At 39.5% G+C, this 14,747-nt stretch overlaps 1 protein-coding gene, 1 long non-coding RNA gene and 2 other non-coding genes across 5 annotated transcripts in view; all 4 read right to left on the bottom strand.

The window, feature by feature from the left end:
* Positions 1–498, bottom strand: part of myo1g (myosin IG) — a 57,407-nt gene extending 56,909 nt beyond the window's left edge. Inside the window, exon 1 of the mRNA XM_069681709.1 lies at positions 300–498. Within this exon, the coding sequence (XP_069537810.1) occupies positions 300–394 (95 nt within the window). The 5' untranslated portion in view covers positions 395–498. The remainder of the gene's footprint in view (positions 1–299) is intronic.
* An 11,030-nt stretch (positions 499–11,528) lies between these two features.
* LOC138609502 (uncharacterized) lies at positions 11,529–13,133 on the bottom strand. 2 transcript variants are annotated; one of them, XR_011309476.1, is made up of 4 exons: positions 13,104–13,133; positions 12,841–12,881; positions 11,990–12,064; positions 11,529–11,606 (listed from the first exon to the last, which is right to left on the bottom strand). It is a non-coding gene; the product is annotated as an uncharacterized lncRNA (long non-coding RNA). The 2 variants fall into 2 exon arrangements; XR_011309475.1 differs by lacking the exon at positions 13,104–13,133 and having other exon boundaries at positions 12,841–12,958.
* Positions 11,691–11,825, bottom strand: LOC138609567 (small nucleolar RNA SNORA9). The gene has a single exon (XR_011309492.1). It is a non-coding gene; the product is annotated as a small nucleolar RNA SNORA9 (small nucleolar RNA).
* On the bottom strand, positions 12,523–12,657 carry LOC138609568 (small nucleolar RNA SNORA9). The gene has a single exon (XR_011309493.1). It is a non-coding gene; the product is annotated as a small nucleolar RNA SNORA9 (small nucleolar RNA).
* Positions 13,134–14,747: the final 1,614 nt, after the last annotated feature.

Genomic DNA, 14,747 nt, shown 5'->3' with positions numbered 1-14,747 from the left:
CCACCTTGATCTCTCCTTTTCCCCGTTATGTTTCATTTCCACGCCTTTTCTTACGTCTACTTTGTCACATTAATGGCAAATTTGTAATTTTAACTAGATTTTTGTACGTTTTGGAATGTCAGAAAGAGTTTAAGAAAGTACAAAAAAAACCCTTAATGGTATAAGTTTGACACACATTTTAATATATTTCATAGCTGGATAAACAAAGACTTGAAGAAACATCAGGTATGTATGAAACGTTACTCTTTGCATCTCTGACAGCAGCTTCCCCTCCCTTCCTCCTCTTTGACACTCCTTACCTCAATTTCAGATTCTCCATAAACTGCTCCATCGTCACCTCATCCAGGAGCACAAAGTCTGACTTCCCAAACTCCAAACCCTCCAGCTCGGCCATCCTGGTGTCTTGTGTTCACCAAACTAAAACTAAAAAGACGAGACAAGTCGTAGAGGAAGAGAAAGCAACTCAAGGGAGGAAGAAGAAAGAGAAGTACGGTCGACTTCTCGGGCCCGGTAGTGGAGACAGTGTGAGTGTGCGGTGGGCGTGGCGAGCTCTTTGGGTGGATTTAGGGTGTGCTTAGTCAAGTCACAGGGAGCTGTGGTCTGCAAGCTACAGCACGTCATCCTGTCAGTCAGCCTATGCCCTCACGCAGATCTCTGTATAAATAGCAGGAGGCTATCTTTAAAAGCTCATACCACTTCTGCATCCTCCTTCGTCTCTCTCTTCCTGCCACAATGCCTCTAAGTGTCTAAATAGTCTCTAAACAGTGTGCGACTCTCAACACCATACTTAACTCTCTTTCTCTTCAGCCTTGTCTTTTGTGTGTATCTTACATATCTTTTCTACCCACAAAAAGAGCTCATAACCTTGCAAATTTGTGGTTGGAAAAAGGCCTTTATCTCCTGGGAAGGATCAAGGCATTTCCTTTCTTAGCTTGGCATTGGCAGTACAACATGTCCCTTGGGGTTTTTTCTCTGCACCAGAGGTTCCCAACACGCAGCAGAGCCAAACTACCACTTGAGAATTTCAGTTTTTGGATGCTTGAGCCAAAATGTTTAGCAATAGCCGACTGATCGTGCCATGTGAGAACAATGTACAGGGTGTGGGAGTAAGTCTAGAGAGTATACGGGAATACTGACTAAGCTACAGACGGTTTAATAACTCCCCTGTCACACTACCTTACTGTTTTCTTGAAATCTGGAACATTTTCAAGAACTGTTTTTCCAGCCGTGGACTCTGACAAGATGCTACAAGAGTCTCTTGACAATTAGCCCACTCAGGTGTAAGAAAAAGCAGCATTACACTATCCTGTGATTATAGGTCGCAAAATTGACCCTTTAATAGGAAGTCTATGAAATACTTTCTCATAAAGGTTGAAAGTAAAAAAGATAAGTAACAATTGGTATAACAGTTTAAATCAGCTACAGCAACTGCTAATGGTAGTTACACAGCAGCTACACAACACTATTTTGTCAGATCTCTAACTTTATCAATCTTAACAGAGATCTTTTTCCTTCTCCCCAAATGCCTCTGTTAGAGGATTATCTGTGGGTACTATTATATTTTTAGTTTAGTGTAATCGTAGACTTGTCCGTTTGTATATAAGCTAGCCATGTAGGGCTACTAGCTTAGTTGTCTGAGGCTAATGTTAATGCTAACACAGCATTTTAAGTGACAGTTAATTCTGTTTGGCTTTCTCTTTTTGCTCCTTTTGTGTGTGTGTTTATGGTACACTATTTGACTTGAAGAACTGGAAGAAAATAGAAAACCTACAGTAAGCCTATTCCAACTTAGGAGTGTTCACACATTATTCCAAAATGTTTCCAACTATCATGCTACTTGGCATTTAGACTACTGGCTTAGCTGTCAAGGCTAATGGTTAGCAAACGCAACACCCTAATTAACTGTTGACTCTGTTTGGCTGAGTCTCTCTCTTTAGACATCTTGTGGACTCTGTACGTTAAACATTATTTTTTTCCCTTGAAGAATTGTACAAAAATAAAAACCTGCTGTTATTTTATATTTAGATTTGGGAGTGTTCACACATTATTCCAAAATGATTGTAACGATTACACTTCCAGCCATTTAGGGCTGCTAGTTTAGCTGCCGAGGCTAATGGTTTGCTAACACAACACTCTTCTGGACTGTTAATTCTGTTTTGCTTTCCCTTTTAACCACTTGTTAACTCTGTGTATGTATAGTGTATTATTTAACTAGAAGAATTAGAGGAAAAGAAAAACGTACTGATTACAAAATTATTTCAAAGTGGTCATAACCATTATAGCCTTGTGTTCACATTTTTGAATAGCTAAAACTAGCTGTGTTTCTTTACATATTTGGGGTGGTTTCTTTACAGTTTGCTTAAAGAATCACATTTAACATACATTTTATCTTAATAAATCTGCCAGCATGGAGAAATGGACTTTCCAAACGTTTCCTTTGTGGTTTCTGAACTGCAGACCAAAACACTTTCTCTGCATCTACACCTATAGAGGTATAAGTACGTATATGTAAGAACCAGCTGCTGGCAGTCTTATACATGTTTCATCACTGTGTGTTTATCTTTCACAACATGCAGGGTGACACAGCCCACGTCATGACTCAGATGGGGTTTTTTTTTTTAAATGAGGAAAAATCACGCCTATATGAATTATTTCATGAGTAGAGTCTGTGAGAAGGATGAGCAGCTTCTTTAGGAGGCACTGAGATCGAAATCCTCATTAATGCTGAACAATACCCCGAGGCCTGCTTGTTCATGTCACTACTCTCCCTTAATATTAAAGCGTCAGTTCACCCGAATTACATAAAAAAACATTTGATCACTTACTACTATTGGTATTTAGCCATGCTAATCGTTAAAGGGATAATCTCGAAGATTTTCATTTAAATAAATGTCTGTTAGTGTTAAGTCTCTATCGCTGAATGAGGTAACACAATGGTGATCGAGCCTATGGCCCACTGATGAAAGCGTTTGCATTTACAGTATTACAGACTGGATGTCTGTGGCGACTAATCACAAGTGGCGACCGGTCAGTGACACGTTTTCCATCAGCCAGCAGTGGTTGGTCTGCCAGAGAGGGTAGGCGGAGCTAAGCGGCTGCTGTTCCGGTCTCTGCAAGTAATCTACTATGGCTGAACAAACAAAGAAAAGATGGATGACTACAGATACAACTTCAACAATAAGTGAAAATCTAAAGAAAAATAAACTAATTTGACACTCAGATGAAGGCAAACAGTCTAAAAAGGAAAGCGAGGAAAATCAAGAGTTACAACCTCCTATTTCTGAGGTCAAACTTTGGCATCTACGAATAAACATTAAGCAAACAGGGACAAGTCTGACGACCTTTAGGATGGCAACGAGAGCTGGTTTGTTGGTGTATCCATTCAACCATTAGTTCTTTGGGTTTATTGGTATTGGCTAATAAACAACTTTTAGGATAACTCAACAAAGGTGTGCTAGCCACTAGTGACATGTGCCCTGATGAAGTCCAAGTCAGTTGCAACGCGTCGGCACATTTTGAGTTTTTTGGTCCAGCAATGACCCCTTCACAAGACGAATTAACCACAGCAAACCCCAGGAGCACGGAGAGTAATGTGATTACTACAAAAACTCGGCAGCACTTCTATTATTTTGTCTTCAGAGACAATAACTTTCGGTCCATCAGATTTCATGTAAAGTTTTAAAGATTCCCCAGCTGCAGACAAAACAAACTGGGAAAGCCCAAACACGACGCTCTGAGAGGGAGGAGTGATTTCTCATCAGATGGATGGTTGTTTGAGTTCTCACCGTTAAAGTAAGGCCTCTGAGTCATTCTTGCAGTCACTCTGTAGGTGCAGCCTTGTTTGAATGGTCTCTTTATTTCATACTTGATACAAACTCTGATTGGAAATGATGAGTAAAGGGGCTTTCCCAACACAAAGGAACATTATAATATGTAAGAAATGCACAACACCTACCTACTGCTGAGGGTCTGTTTCTTTTTAGCTTCTCGCTCTGAATTTAAATTGTTTTGTAGAATAATAACCGCAGCGAGCAGCCAAACATCCAGTTTTCCTTCCTATAACAGCACCCTGTTAGATCCTCATCACCCATCAGGACTTCCTCTCTCAGCATGAGTACAGAGACTGTTTCACTTCCTGCTCACGCTTCCTCTCACTTCTGTCTCCATCTAGATGTTGCATTCAGGTGTTACAGAAACAACACACACGAGAAATAACCCCAAATGCACAAGGAAATTATGGCATTTATTCTTCTGTTTTCCCATTTAGATCAATTATATTTAACCAGCTGACGCTCATATCCAGTATACAGATGTAGAATAGTTTCCACTACAACATTTACAGTGCAAATAACTCACAATAATAAAGGATAACTGTGTAAACCTAAGGTTGTAAATGACAGCTGTTGAATAATTTTGATATAAGTTATTAGTGTTTGAATATAATGAACAGTTTGCTCTTTAAAGAACACAGTGTCAGGGTCAAATTATCAGTCCCTCCAGGATTTCGCAGCATTTTCTGTGAATGTTGTCGCCAAAAACGCCTGATTTCGCTGCCGTTTTTAAAAAACAAGTTGCAATAAAAAGTTGTTATGGTGTGAGGCTTTTTTTTCTCTGTTTAACACATTATGTGTTCGACCGCGGCGAACACTTGAATAAAGCCATTATTTGGGCTGAGCGAACGAGCCATCTGACATCACTTCCTGTCGATATCAGTGTCAGGACACTAAATTAAGTTTAATAAAACCATGAAATGCTCATTTTTCACTGCATGTGCACATTCTTCACTATCCATATGCACAAGGGAGAACCTACAAGTTATTTAATGCATTTTCGCTGTTTTTTTTTTTTAAAGATTATGTTTTTGGCCTTTGGCGTTATTTATAGGACAGCTGAAGATAGACAGGAAATGTTGGGGGTAGAGAGTGGGTGGTGACATGCACCAAATGATCGGCACACCGGGAGTCGAGCCTGCGATCAGTGCGACGACGAGGACGGTGGCCTCTGTACATGGGGCGCCTGCTCTACGGACTGAGCGAAACAGCACCTCGCATTTTCGCTGTTCTAATCTGTTTTACAATTGATGAGAGACAGGGGGATTACTATCTCACTATACAATAAATATTTTAGATCAGCGCTGACACAAACATCAGTAACACAGTAAAGGTGCCCTCAGATGTTTATACAACACCTCAGGGGGTCAACATTTTAAATATCAGACGAAGAAGAAGTGAGTTTGGCGATGTGATGACTTCAAACGTGCGGGGAAACTGGATGATTGGTCAAATTTACGTGGTTGAGGAAAAGTTGCAGCAATTGGTTGAATTTGCGTGAGTTCGTGGGACCACGACTTCCTGGAGGGACTGAAATCTGTGTATTGCACAAAACTGCAAAACAATAACATCTACAGCTACATTTGATTCGTTTATCCGTTAGCTTATTGACAGAATATTCTTCTGCAGCTAAAAATTCGAACGGACTTCCTAAATAAGAAAATGTGATGCTTTATGTTTTCTGAACATTACATTTGATTAAACGTATTTAAGTTGACAAATTAATTTATAATCATCTCATCTATAAAAGTCCTATTTCCACCTTCTGCACCAACATTACAGAACCATGCTAAGGTAAACTAGGCTACATATGATGCATGGTGATGATTCACATTTCAGTGCTGTCTGTCTGCTTCAGTCATGAAGATAAATTCACCTCTCATCTTTTTTTTCTGATACTTTTAAACTTCTGCTTTACATTTTCTGGACTGACCTGAGTTAATAGTTTCATGAAGCCATTCTTGGGTGGTTTAGCAGGCTTTAGTTTGCTTTCTGTGTCCTGCTCGTAACCATGCGTCCTTTCTGCCTGGGTTTTTTTGCGCGACTCGGACTGACTTCTCCTCCTAAAAACAGGATCAGAGCGAGCAGCAGCTCCGCGCTTGGGCTCGACGTCTTTCTGTTTAACATCCTGGTACTTTGATGCAGAGTAACCTGCAGCACCCGCAGATGGATTAGAAATTGCACCTGTATGTCTGTCTGTGTTCCTTCCATTGATTGGTGGCAGAGAGCTGCTCCTCTGCTTGGTGGTTCTGTCTTGAGTCCTCCCTGTACGTCCTGACCTGTCCACCGACCTCCCCAACAGCCTCTGCTTCAGCTCGTAGCTTCCACTACTCGATCCTATGAGGTGGAGTTTGTCCGTCTTCGGACACACAAGCACTGCATTGTAAATGTTTTTGCTTTTCCGAATCTTCTCTAAAAGAGCCCGGCCTTTATGATCCATGTCCTCCAGAAGAACTTCCTGTGTGCGTAGTGATATCCTCAGATTCTCCAGGAGACTCTGGAGTTTACCCACAGCTATTTTTGCACCCTTCCCGTGTAACGTGATGTCGTAGCTGTCCTCAATAACCTGACATTCTTGCATGATGACATTATGGCTCTCCAGGATGTTGTCAATGTCTTTTTTCCTGAGCTGAGTTGCGTATTCAAACACATCTGCATCAATGACAAAGGACTCTTTTCCTGGCCTGAGGGAGCCACTTTGAGAAACAGAAGCTCTGCACTCTGGAAAGATCGGACGGTTGTTGGAGGACCTGGATGCCAAAGGTGAGGGAAATGTGGGTGAAGATGGAGAAGCATGTGGAGGCTTGTTTCGGGATCCTGATCGGCCTCTGGCTCCGTCTGTTTTGGTGTAATGTTTGGAGACGGCTCCAGAGGAAACCTCCAGAACCGGTGAGGACGAAGTTGAAGCGATGTCTCTCTTTGTTTGTGAATGAAGAAGCGGCTCCAAAGACGCCTTCGCAGCTTTTAGGTTCAAAAACCACCCCTTTACACGCACCTGATCGCGGGTCAATGGGATCATCTCAAGGTCATGTGACCTGAGGATTTCCTGCACTTGTGCCTTATTGGGGAAATTGTTCAAACGTACTGTTGCTTCCACTTGGAAATCCATCTAAAATAACAGATGGAGGAAAACAGTGAGAGAATAACACACAAAGAGCATGCAGACAAACTACTCTGAATGATAAATCTGAGCATAAGATGGATAACTGTAAATGCGTTGGCATTGTTTAGTTACCTCATGATGATCGGGTGCTTCAGCTGTTAGATGATACTGTTGATGATTCACCTACGGCACGTGAGAGCTACAACTGAGGAAGGAAAAACATGAGTCAACTTACTGACTCAATGATTCACCGATTGACAGACCTTAAGCTGGGATGTAAAACATCACAAACAGGAGCCTAGTGAGTTTGACCACCTTTCATTTAAGCGTATGATGTAAACAAACTTGGTCAAATGGGTGTTTCTCTGCCTCAAAGGACAAAAACAATCAGTGTATCAGTTCACAGGGACTACATAACTACTTTTTAGGTTCCTGAATCTAAACTTTTTTCGAGCATATACCATTCCTCCTGACGAACACCCTCCCTAATACACAAATATATAAATGCATTTACACGTGTATTTATACACTATACAACCCCTGGCAAAAATTATGGAATCACCAGTCTCGGAGGATGTTCATTCAGTTGTTTAATTTTGTAGAAAAAAAGCAGATCACAGACATGACACAAAACTAAAGTCATTTCAAATGGCAACTCTCTGGCTTGAAGAAACACTAAAAGAAATCAAGAAAAAAAAATGCGGTAGTCAGTAACAGTTACTTCTTTAGACCAAGCAGAGGGAAAAAATTATGGAATCACTCAATTCTGAGGAAAAAATTATGGAATCACCCTGTAAATTTCCATTCCCAAAACTAACACCTGCATCAGATTAGATCTGCTCATTAGTCTGCAGTTAAACAGGAGTGATCACACCTTGGAGAGCTGTTGCACCAAGTGGACTGACATGAATCATGGCTCCAACACAAGAGATGTCAATTGAAACAAAGGAGAGGATTATCAAACTTCTTAAAGAAGGTAAATCATCACGCAATGTTGCAGAAGATGTTGGTTGTTCACAGTCAGCTGTGTCTAAAATCTGGACCAAGTACAAACAACATGGGAAGGTTGTTAAAGGCAAGCATACTGGTAGACCAAGGAAGACATCAAAGCGTCAAGACAGAAAACTTAAAGCAATATGTCTTGAAAACAGAAAATGCACAGAAAAACAAATGAGGAACAAATGGGAGGAAACTGGAGTCAACGTCTGTGACCGAACTGTAAGAAACCGCCTAAAGGAAATGGGATTTACATACAGGAAAGCTAAACGAAAGCCATCATTAACACCTAAACAGAAAAAAACAAGGTTACAATGGGCTAAGGAAAGGCAATCGTGGACTGTGGATGACTGGATGAAAGTCATATTCAGTGATGAATTGCGAATCTGCATTGGGCAAGGTGATGATGCTGGAACTTTTGTTTGGTGCCGTTCCAATGAGATTTATGAAGACGACTGCCTGAAGAAAACATGCAAATTTCCACAGTCATTGATGATATGGGGCTGCATGTCAGGTAAAGGCACTGGGGAGATGGCTGTCATTACATCTTCAATAAATGCACAAGTTTACGTTGACATTTTGGACACTTTTCTTATCCCATCAATTGAAAGGGCGTTTGGGGATGATGAAATCATTTTTCAGGATGATAATGCATCTTGCCATAGAGCAAAAACTGTGAAAACATTCATTGAAGAAAGACACATAAGGTCAATGTCATGGCCTGCAAATAGTCCGGATCTCAATCCAATTGAAAATCTGTGGTGGAAGTTGAAGAAAATGGTCCATGACAAGGCACCAACCTGCAAAGCTGATCTGGCAAAAGCAATCAGAGAAAGTTGGAGCCAGATTGATGAAGAGTACTGTTTGTCACTCATTGAGTCCATGCCTCTGAGACTGCGAGCTGTTATAAAAGCCAGAGGTGGTGCAACAAAGTACTAGTGGCGTGTTGAAGTGTTCTTTTGTTGTTGTTTTTTTTTCATGATTCCATAATTTTTTCCTCAGAATTGAGTGATTCCATAATTTTTTCCCTCTGCTTGGTCTAAAGAAGTAACTGTTACTGACTACCGCATTTTTTTTTCTTGATTTCTTTTAGTGTTTCTTCAAGCCAGAGAGTTGCCATTTGAAATGACTTTAGTTTTGTGTCATGTCTGTGATCTGCTTTTTTTCTACAAAATTAAACAACTGAATGAACATCCTCCGAGACTGGTGATTCCATAATTTTTGCCAGGGGTTGTACAACTCTCCGTTAATAATACTGCATGATATGCATTTGGTAGGAATATGATTGATTAAGTAAGAATAAGATTTACTACTGAGCAACAAAAAATGGGAAAAAACAAAGAGTATTGTTGAAATAGAAGTTGTATTATTAATACTTAATCTATGATACATCCCAATATACATATTTTCTTTTAAATGTATTACACCTCTGCATCTTAATAGTTATTTTTAATCTATTTTAAGCTTTTTGTGAAGCACTTTGTAACTTTAAGAAAGGTGCTATGTAAATAAAGGATATTATTAGTAGTAGTAGTATTATATTCTATGTTCTTTGTTAGTTCTTTTACCTTTTAATGTGATTGTGTGATGCTTACAGACATTGCCGGCCTAAATGTGCCAAATTTTATTTTGAAAAGTCGAGCAAAAAACATTATTCCTTCATAGGAGCATATAGACAAAGTTTCCAAGCATGGTGCTTTCTGTTGAAGGGCAAAGAAACATGAACAGGAATTTATTTGAAATCTAGTCGAGCTTGACATCCTGATATTTCATTTATTTTTTATTGTTCATTTTACTCATATTTGTTCCTTTATTTGATATTGTGTTTTAAGCTTATACAGCATTTCCGTGGTTGTTTTGAATGTGCTACATAAATAAAGTTTGACATGACTTGAGGACACCTTTACTTTCTTAAATTTACCACAGGAAATAAACTCAGTATACAGCATACCTCAATTAAGATTATTGTAATTCCTCCTGCTGGTCAGTAGGGGGCAGTAAGGCCACACATGACATTATTAGCATTAAAAGAAGAAATGAATGTATTATTTAACCTATATTTAATCAGTTCTTAAGGATAGACATCTCTTTGGCGAAGGAGACGTGGCAAAGACAGCACACCAGTTAAGACGAAAACATTTTGTTGTTTTAATGGCTGTAAATCCAACTGTAATTCCTTAACCACCTGAAATCACGTTGTATGACTGTGTCCATGATTTGACTTACCCTCTAATGAAAGCCCGTCCCGATATCAGGGGCAAAGGTCCTTCAGTACTTCCCCTCCTCCATGTTTTAAGCTTTGAAGAAATAAATGTGCAATTTGGTCAACCTCAAAACCTCAACCTCGCTTCCCTTTTCCCCCATCCTCACACTGGGGACACTGTAAACACATTTATACTTCATATTCACGGTCGGTATGTTATGTCAAGCAGAATTAAGACAAAAACTCATACTTAAATATTGACAGAGGGAGAAATACTACAGATATCTTCGATCACCACCGGCTACATGCAACTTAAAAAGACGTTTCAACGAAAATGAAAGTTAAGTGTCCAGATAAATCCCGACTCTTTGGCAGATGCTGTTTTTTTTTTTTTACTTGTGCAGGCCAAAATAATGTTTGTTTCCCCGGGAAAACCGTGAAAGTGCTGATAAAAGTAGAAGCGACGATAAACTCCATACTCTCAACAAAACTTACGTCATTCTATGAGTTCACTCGCTAGTGAATTGAAATCGTTCATATTCATAATGCAGCTAATGCGAACAGAATCTGCACACTTTGTCTCAGCAGGTCGGTAACTTACTTTACAAGGTCGCACTTCACTTTGTTTTCATCAGCGCGGGATGAAACAGAAAGTAATGGCGTCATATCCGCTTCAGAGTTACAGTGCACAGGTACAAAAATAAAGTTGAATATAAATCGAACGTGTCTTTTGTCACCACCAAAAGATACTTAGTGGTGCAGTATCGCCCTCATATGGATCTTAACCAGTATTACACGTTTTACAACTTAGCACCGTTTGCATATTAATTCAGATTCTGTCCTCAAATGTTTCATTTTAAGGAGTTTTTTGAACTACAAGTCTCTTGTAAATGATTACAACCACAGCAGATGTGTTCAGGATGATGTTTATTTCAAATGTTTCTTGACAATCCTTGTACAAATTACTTTAAGATAAATAACTACAACATATTATTTATACAGTAGAAGTTTCCAAATGAGGTCAAACTTGGAATCATCTGAAGCTTACACAACCAAACGCAACACTTTTCTCCCTTCAGCAGATGAGCTGGATATCCTCATGTTGAAGGGAAACCATCCCGCTGACCGAGACGAACACTGCATCTTCACCTTCATCAAAGTCATCCCATTGGTGAAACCCTTGTGTTTGTAGTGCTTTTAATGAGGCCACAACATTTCCAGGCATGATGGAAGCTGTGAAGCCTGTGAGAAAAAATAAACAGTAATTTATTAGATCTTTTCTTAACACAATAGTGTACATGTATGTTCTCCACAAAGAGACAAACGCCCAATAACTTGAATGAGCAGGAAGATGTTTGCTGATAAAAAAAAAAAGTGGTGAGTAAACGTACCGCATGATCTCCATGGAGGCTTTAGACATGACAGTCTTCTGCACTCATCAACAGAGTCTTAATGTAGAGCTGAATTTACACTCCTGTAAAGCAAACAACAAAAAATTCAGTAAGTTATTACAAGAAGGGAACAAGCTGCATGTTGTCTGGCTTGACTTTTAGTTGTACAATGTCGGAGGTTTACCTATAACCCTGCCGTGAATAGCCACAGCAGGGCCTCAAACAGCCCCACATCTCTCTAGCAGACACAACAGGAAAGAACAGAGCCACTACAGGCTGAGCCTCGCTGGAAAGGTCTGCAGACTTCTTTCAGGTTTAATGTTCAATAAGATTGTAGTACTGCGCTTACCAGTCACAAAGGCTAATTTTATTGTGCCACTCTAAAGCAGAAAAAAGCCTTGCAAGTAAACAAATGACAGACAGCCATCATCAGGCCACATGTTCTCTTAATGTTACCAAAACTAACCTTAAGTTGCACTACAGCATCAGACGTCAGTCAGGAGGTCTGAGCAGGGCCGGAGCGGGCGGCATCTTTGCAGTCCTGTAAAAGAGCATTTTACATTAAGACTTTTTTCATACAAAATGTAACTTAGGTGACTTTACGCATTATAGGGAATAGAGATGAATAAGGCAAGAAGGCTAAGAATATTTGACATCGAGTCAATTAGAATGTCTTGCCACTCCTATTTTAAAAAGCCCAGTTGTAGTATAAGTTTACAGCATGAGATTGATTTCAATGCATAAAAAGATTGAGTTATTCTCCAGCCAAAGTTACAGCATGAAAAATCACTCATCGGCCTACATAATATTAGGCAGAATTTAAAACCTGCACCCTCACCCCTTCCTGGCACATGGTCTCCTGATAGGGTTCAAGCTATTTTCCCTCAATGTGTACATAAAATAGAAAACAGCGTTCAGAGCAAGGCCAGGCTCAAATGTTTAGTCATGATTATTCACTTGAATAGGTGTCTGGACACTTAAAGCGAAAATCACTGTTCAGTTTGTCGGAGGTTTACCTATAACCCTGCCATGAAGAGTCACAGCAGGGCCTCAAACAGCCCCGCATCTCTCTAGCAGACACAACAGGAAAGAACAGAGCCACTACAGGCTGAGCCTCGCTGGAAAGGTCTGCAGAATTAACTATTAAATACTTTAAAGTCTCCATGACGTTTACAATGAAAGTTCCCTGTGTTAACTTGAATAGCTCTTCACAACCCAATCCAGAGCATTCACATGGGCTGGGAGCTAACTTACAGCTAATAAAATGGTTATAAAATAAATAAATAAATAAATAAATGAATAAATAAAAGGTCTTACCTTTCCATCTTGATGTTGGAGGTTGCACACATGTCTTCACTCTGTAAACAGAATTAAAAAATAACAGCTGTTAAAAACTCATGCTAACATGTTTGCTAGCAGGAGAAAACTTAACTTAAGCGACTTTAACCTTTTAAAACAACACTTTCTCAATAATACCGCAGTTGTCCCACAAATCTTTGCTTCTGGTAAAATTTCATCAAGTCAGAAACTTTATAAAATGTATAATTAAAGTCGGATGGCCGCGGATTTAATACACGTACCTGCACTCTCAACGCCTTGTTCAAGTGAACGTTCTACACACGGATGTGACGTATTTAACGGCAGTTGCATGCACGGGGTCGTCCAGCAGGGAGCAGTAGAATACCAAAGATGGCTGCGGGGTAAGTTAACTTATCTTAAAATATGTTATTTTTGGAGGAAGTCTCCCAATATCTTATTGGGCAGGGACTGGCAGTAGATACAGTTGAAATTACAATACTAAAAGGTAACAAACTAGGTATTCTTTTCGTGCGTTACAAGAAAGGAAAACAAAAGAGGGATTTAAAAAAATTGAAATAGAAATTGTAAAACAATATATGGCAAGTGAAACAACATCAGGAGTAAACTCTTTAGAAAACGGAGCACACAATGTTAACAAAATCGAACCTAGTTAAAGACAACAAAAGTAAACAAAAACTGAATAAGATAGCTAAGTGCCTCTTCTAATAACTTGAAGGCATCAATAATGTTCAGTTGTTTCTGTTTCATATACATTAGTGATTTGCAGTACAGTGCTAGTTCTCTCATAAAAACCACCAATAACGGTTGTGTCTTAATAATACACTTACATTTATGGATAAAACCTAAAATAAAAAACATATTTGACAGAAATTCAGTTTCCTTATCCTCCAATATGATTTCAAATGTAATGTCACTTCTGGTAAAATGGGAGAGAGACAGGATTTTTGTTTAGTGACGAACACACATGAAAACATGGCAACTAAATTGACTTTTTTCTGTTTATGTGTGGATAATCCAAAACAAACCTCACTGTACTGGAAAATAGTTCCAAAATAATCTGACTCACTTCCTCATGCTGGAAATGTTCACAATATAAACAAACGGAAAATCTTTCTCAGCATGTAGTCCTAAATAAGATACAGAAGGAAACTTCCTTATATTATAATCTAATCATTTGAAATTACTTCTTCACATTACTATACACTGAAGTAACCTCTGTCATTTATAAGACATAATGTTCTTTGGGCAGAGTGTTTTTTATTTTACTTTTTCCAACACATTTCATTTTAAAACCTTTTGTGGGTTGTCGCCTACAGGTTTTCAGAATAAACCCCAAAAAGAAATACTTGACAAGTGACTTGAAAAGTGCTTTTTTAGCCACCGACGGCACATGTTGATGTAGGAGGGCTTTCATAACCAAAGTGAACAGCCGTTGCTGGTGGGTGGCAGCTCTGGAGCATCCACGAGGAGGGCGCTCATGGTGGATGACTCAGACTGCATTGCCATACAACAATACGGCCCATAGAGGAGCAGACTTCTCCTGGGCCGTCTGTCGTGGCCTGCACCATCAGCAGACGTCCAGGATGAATTTAAGCTTTGTTTGTCGGTCGTGATGCTGAACAATCGCCCAGCTGACGTGATTTGCATGCTGGTGAAGACCAAAAACTGACAATCAGTGTTTAGACATAAACACAGGCTGTTTTAGCTGCTCGGCTCATTTCTGCACCAGACTGTGATATTAAAGGAAAGTTTGTAATAAAAACAAAAGTGGAGCCAAGCAAAGACATCAACAACGTCGCTCTGTTGAGGCTATAAATAAGAAAAGGCAGAGTTATCTTTTCTCTGCTGCCTGAAGCCACCACCAAACAATATTCTGTACACTTATCGTAATTTGATCTCTTTGG

This window comes from Semicossyphus pulcher, unplaced genomic scaffold (assembly GCF_022749685.1).
Source record: "Semicossyphus pulcher isolate SPU_LCO1_2020_fin unplaced genomic scaffold, fSemPul1.0.p SCAF_5, whole genome shotgun sequence".
Lineage (NCBI taxonomy): Eukaryota > Metazoa > Chordata > Actinopteri > Labriformes > Labridae > Semicossyphus > Semicossyphus pulcher.
This window is presented reverse-complemented; position numbering and strand designations above follow the sequence as displayed.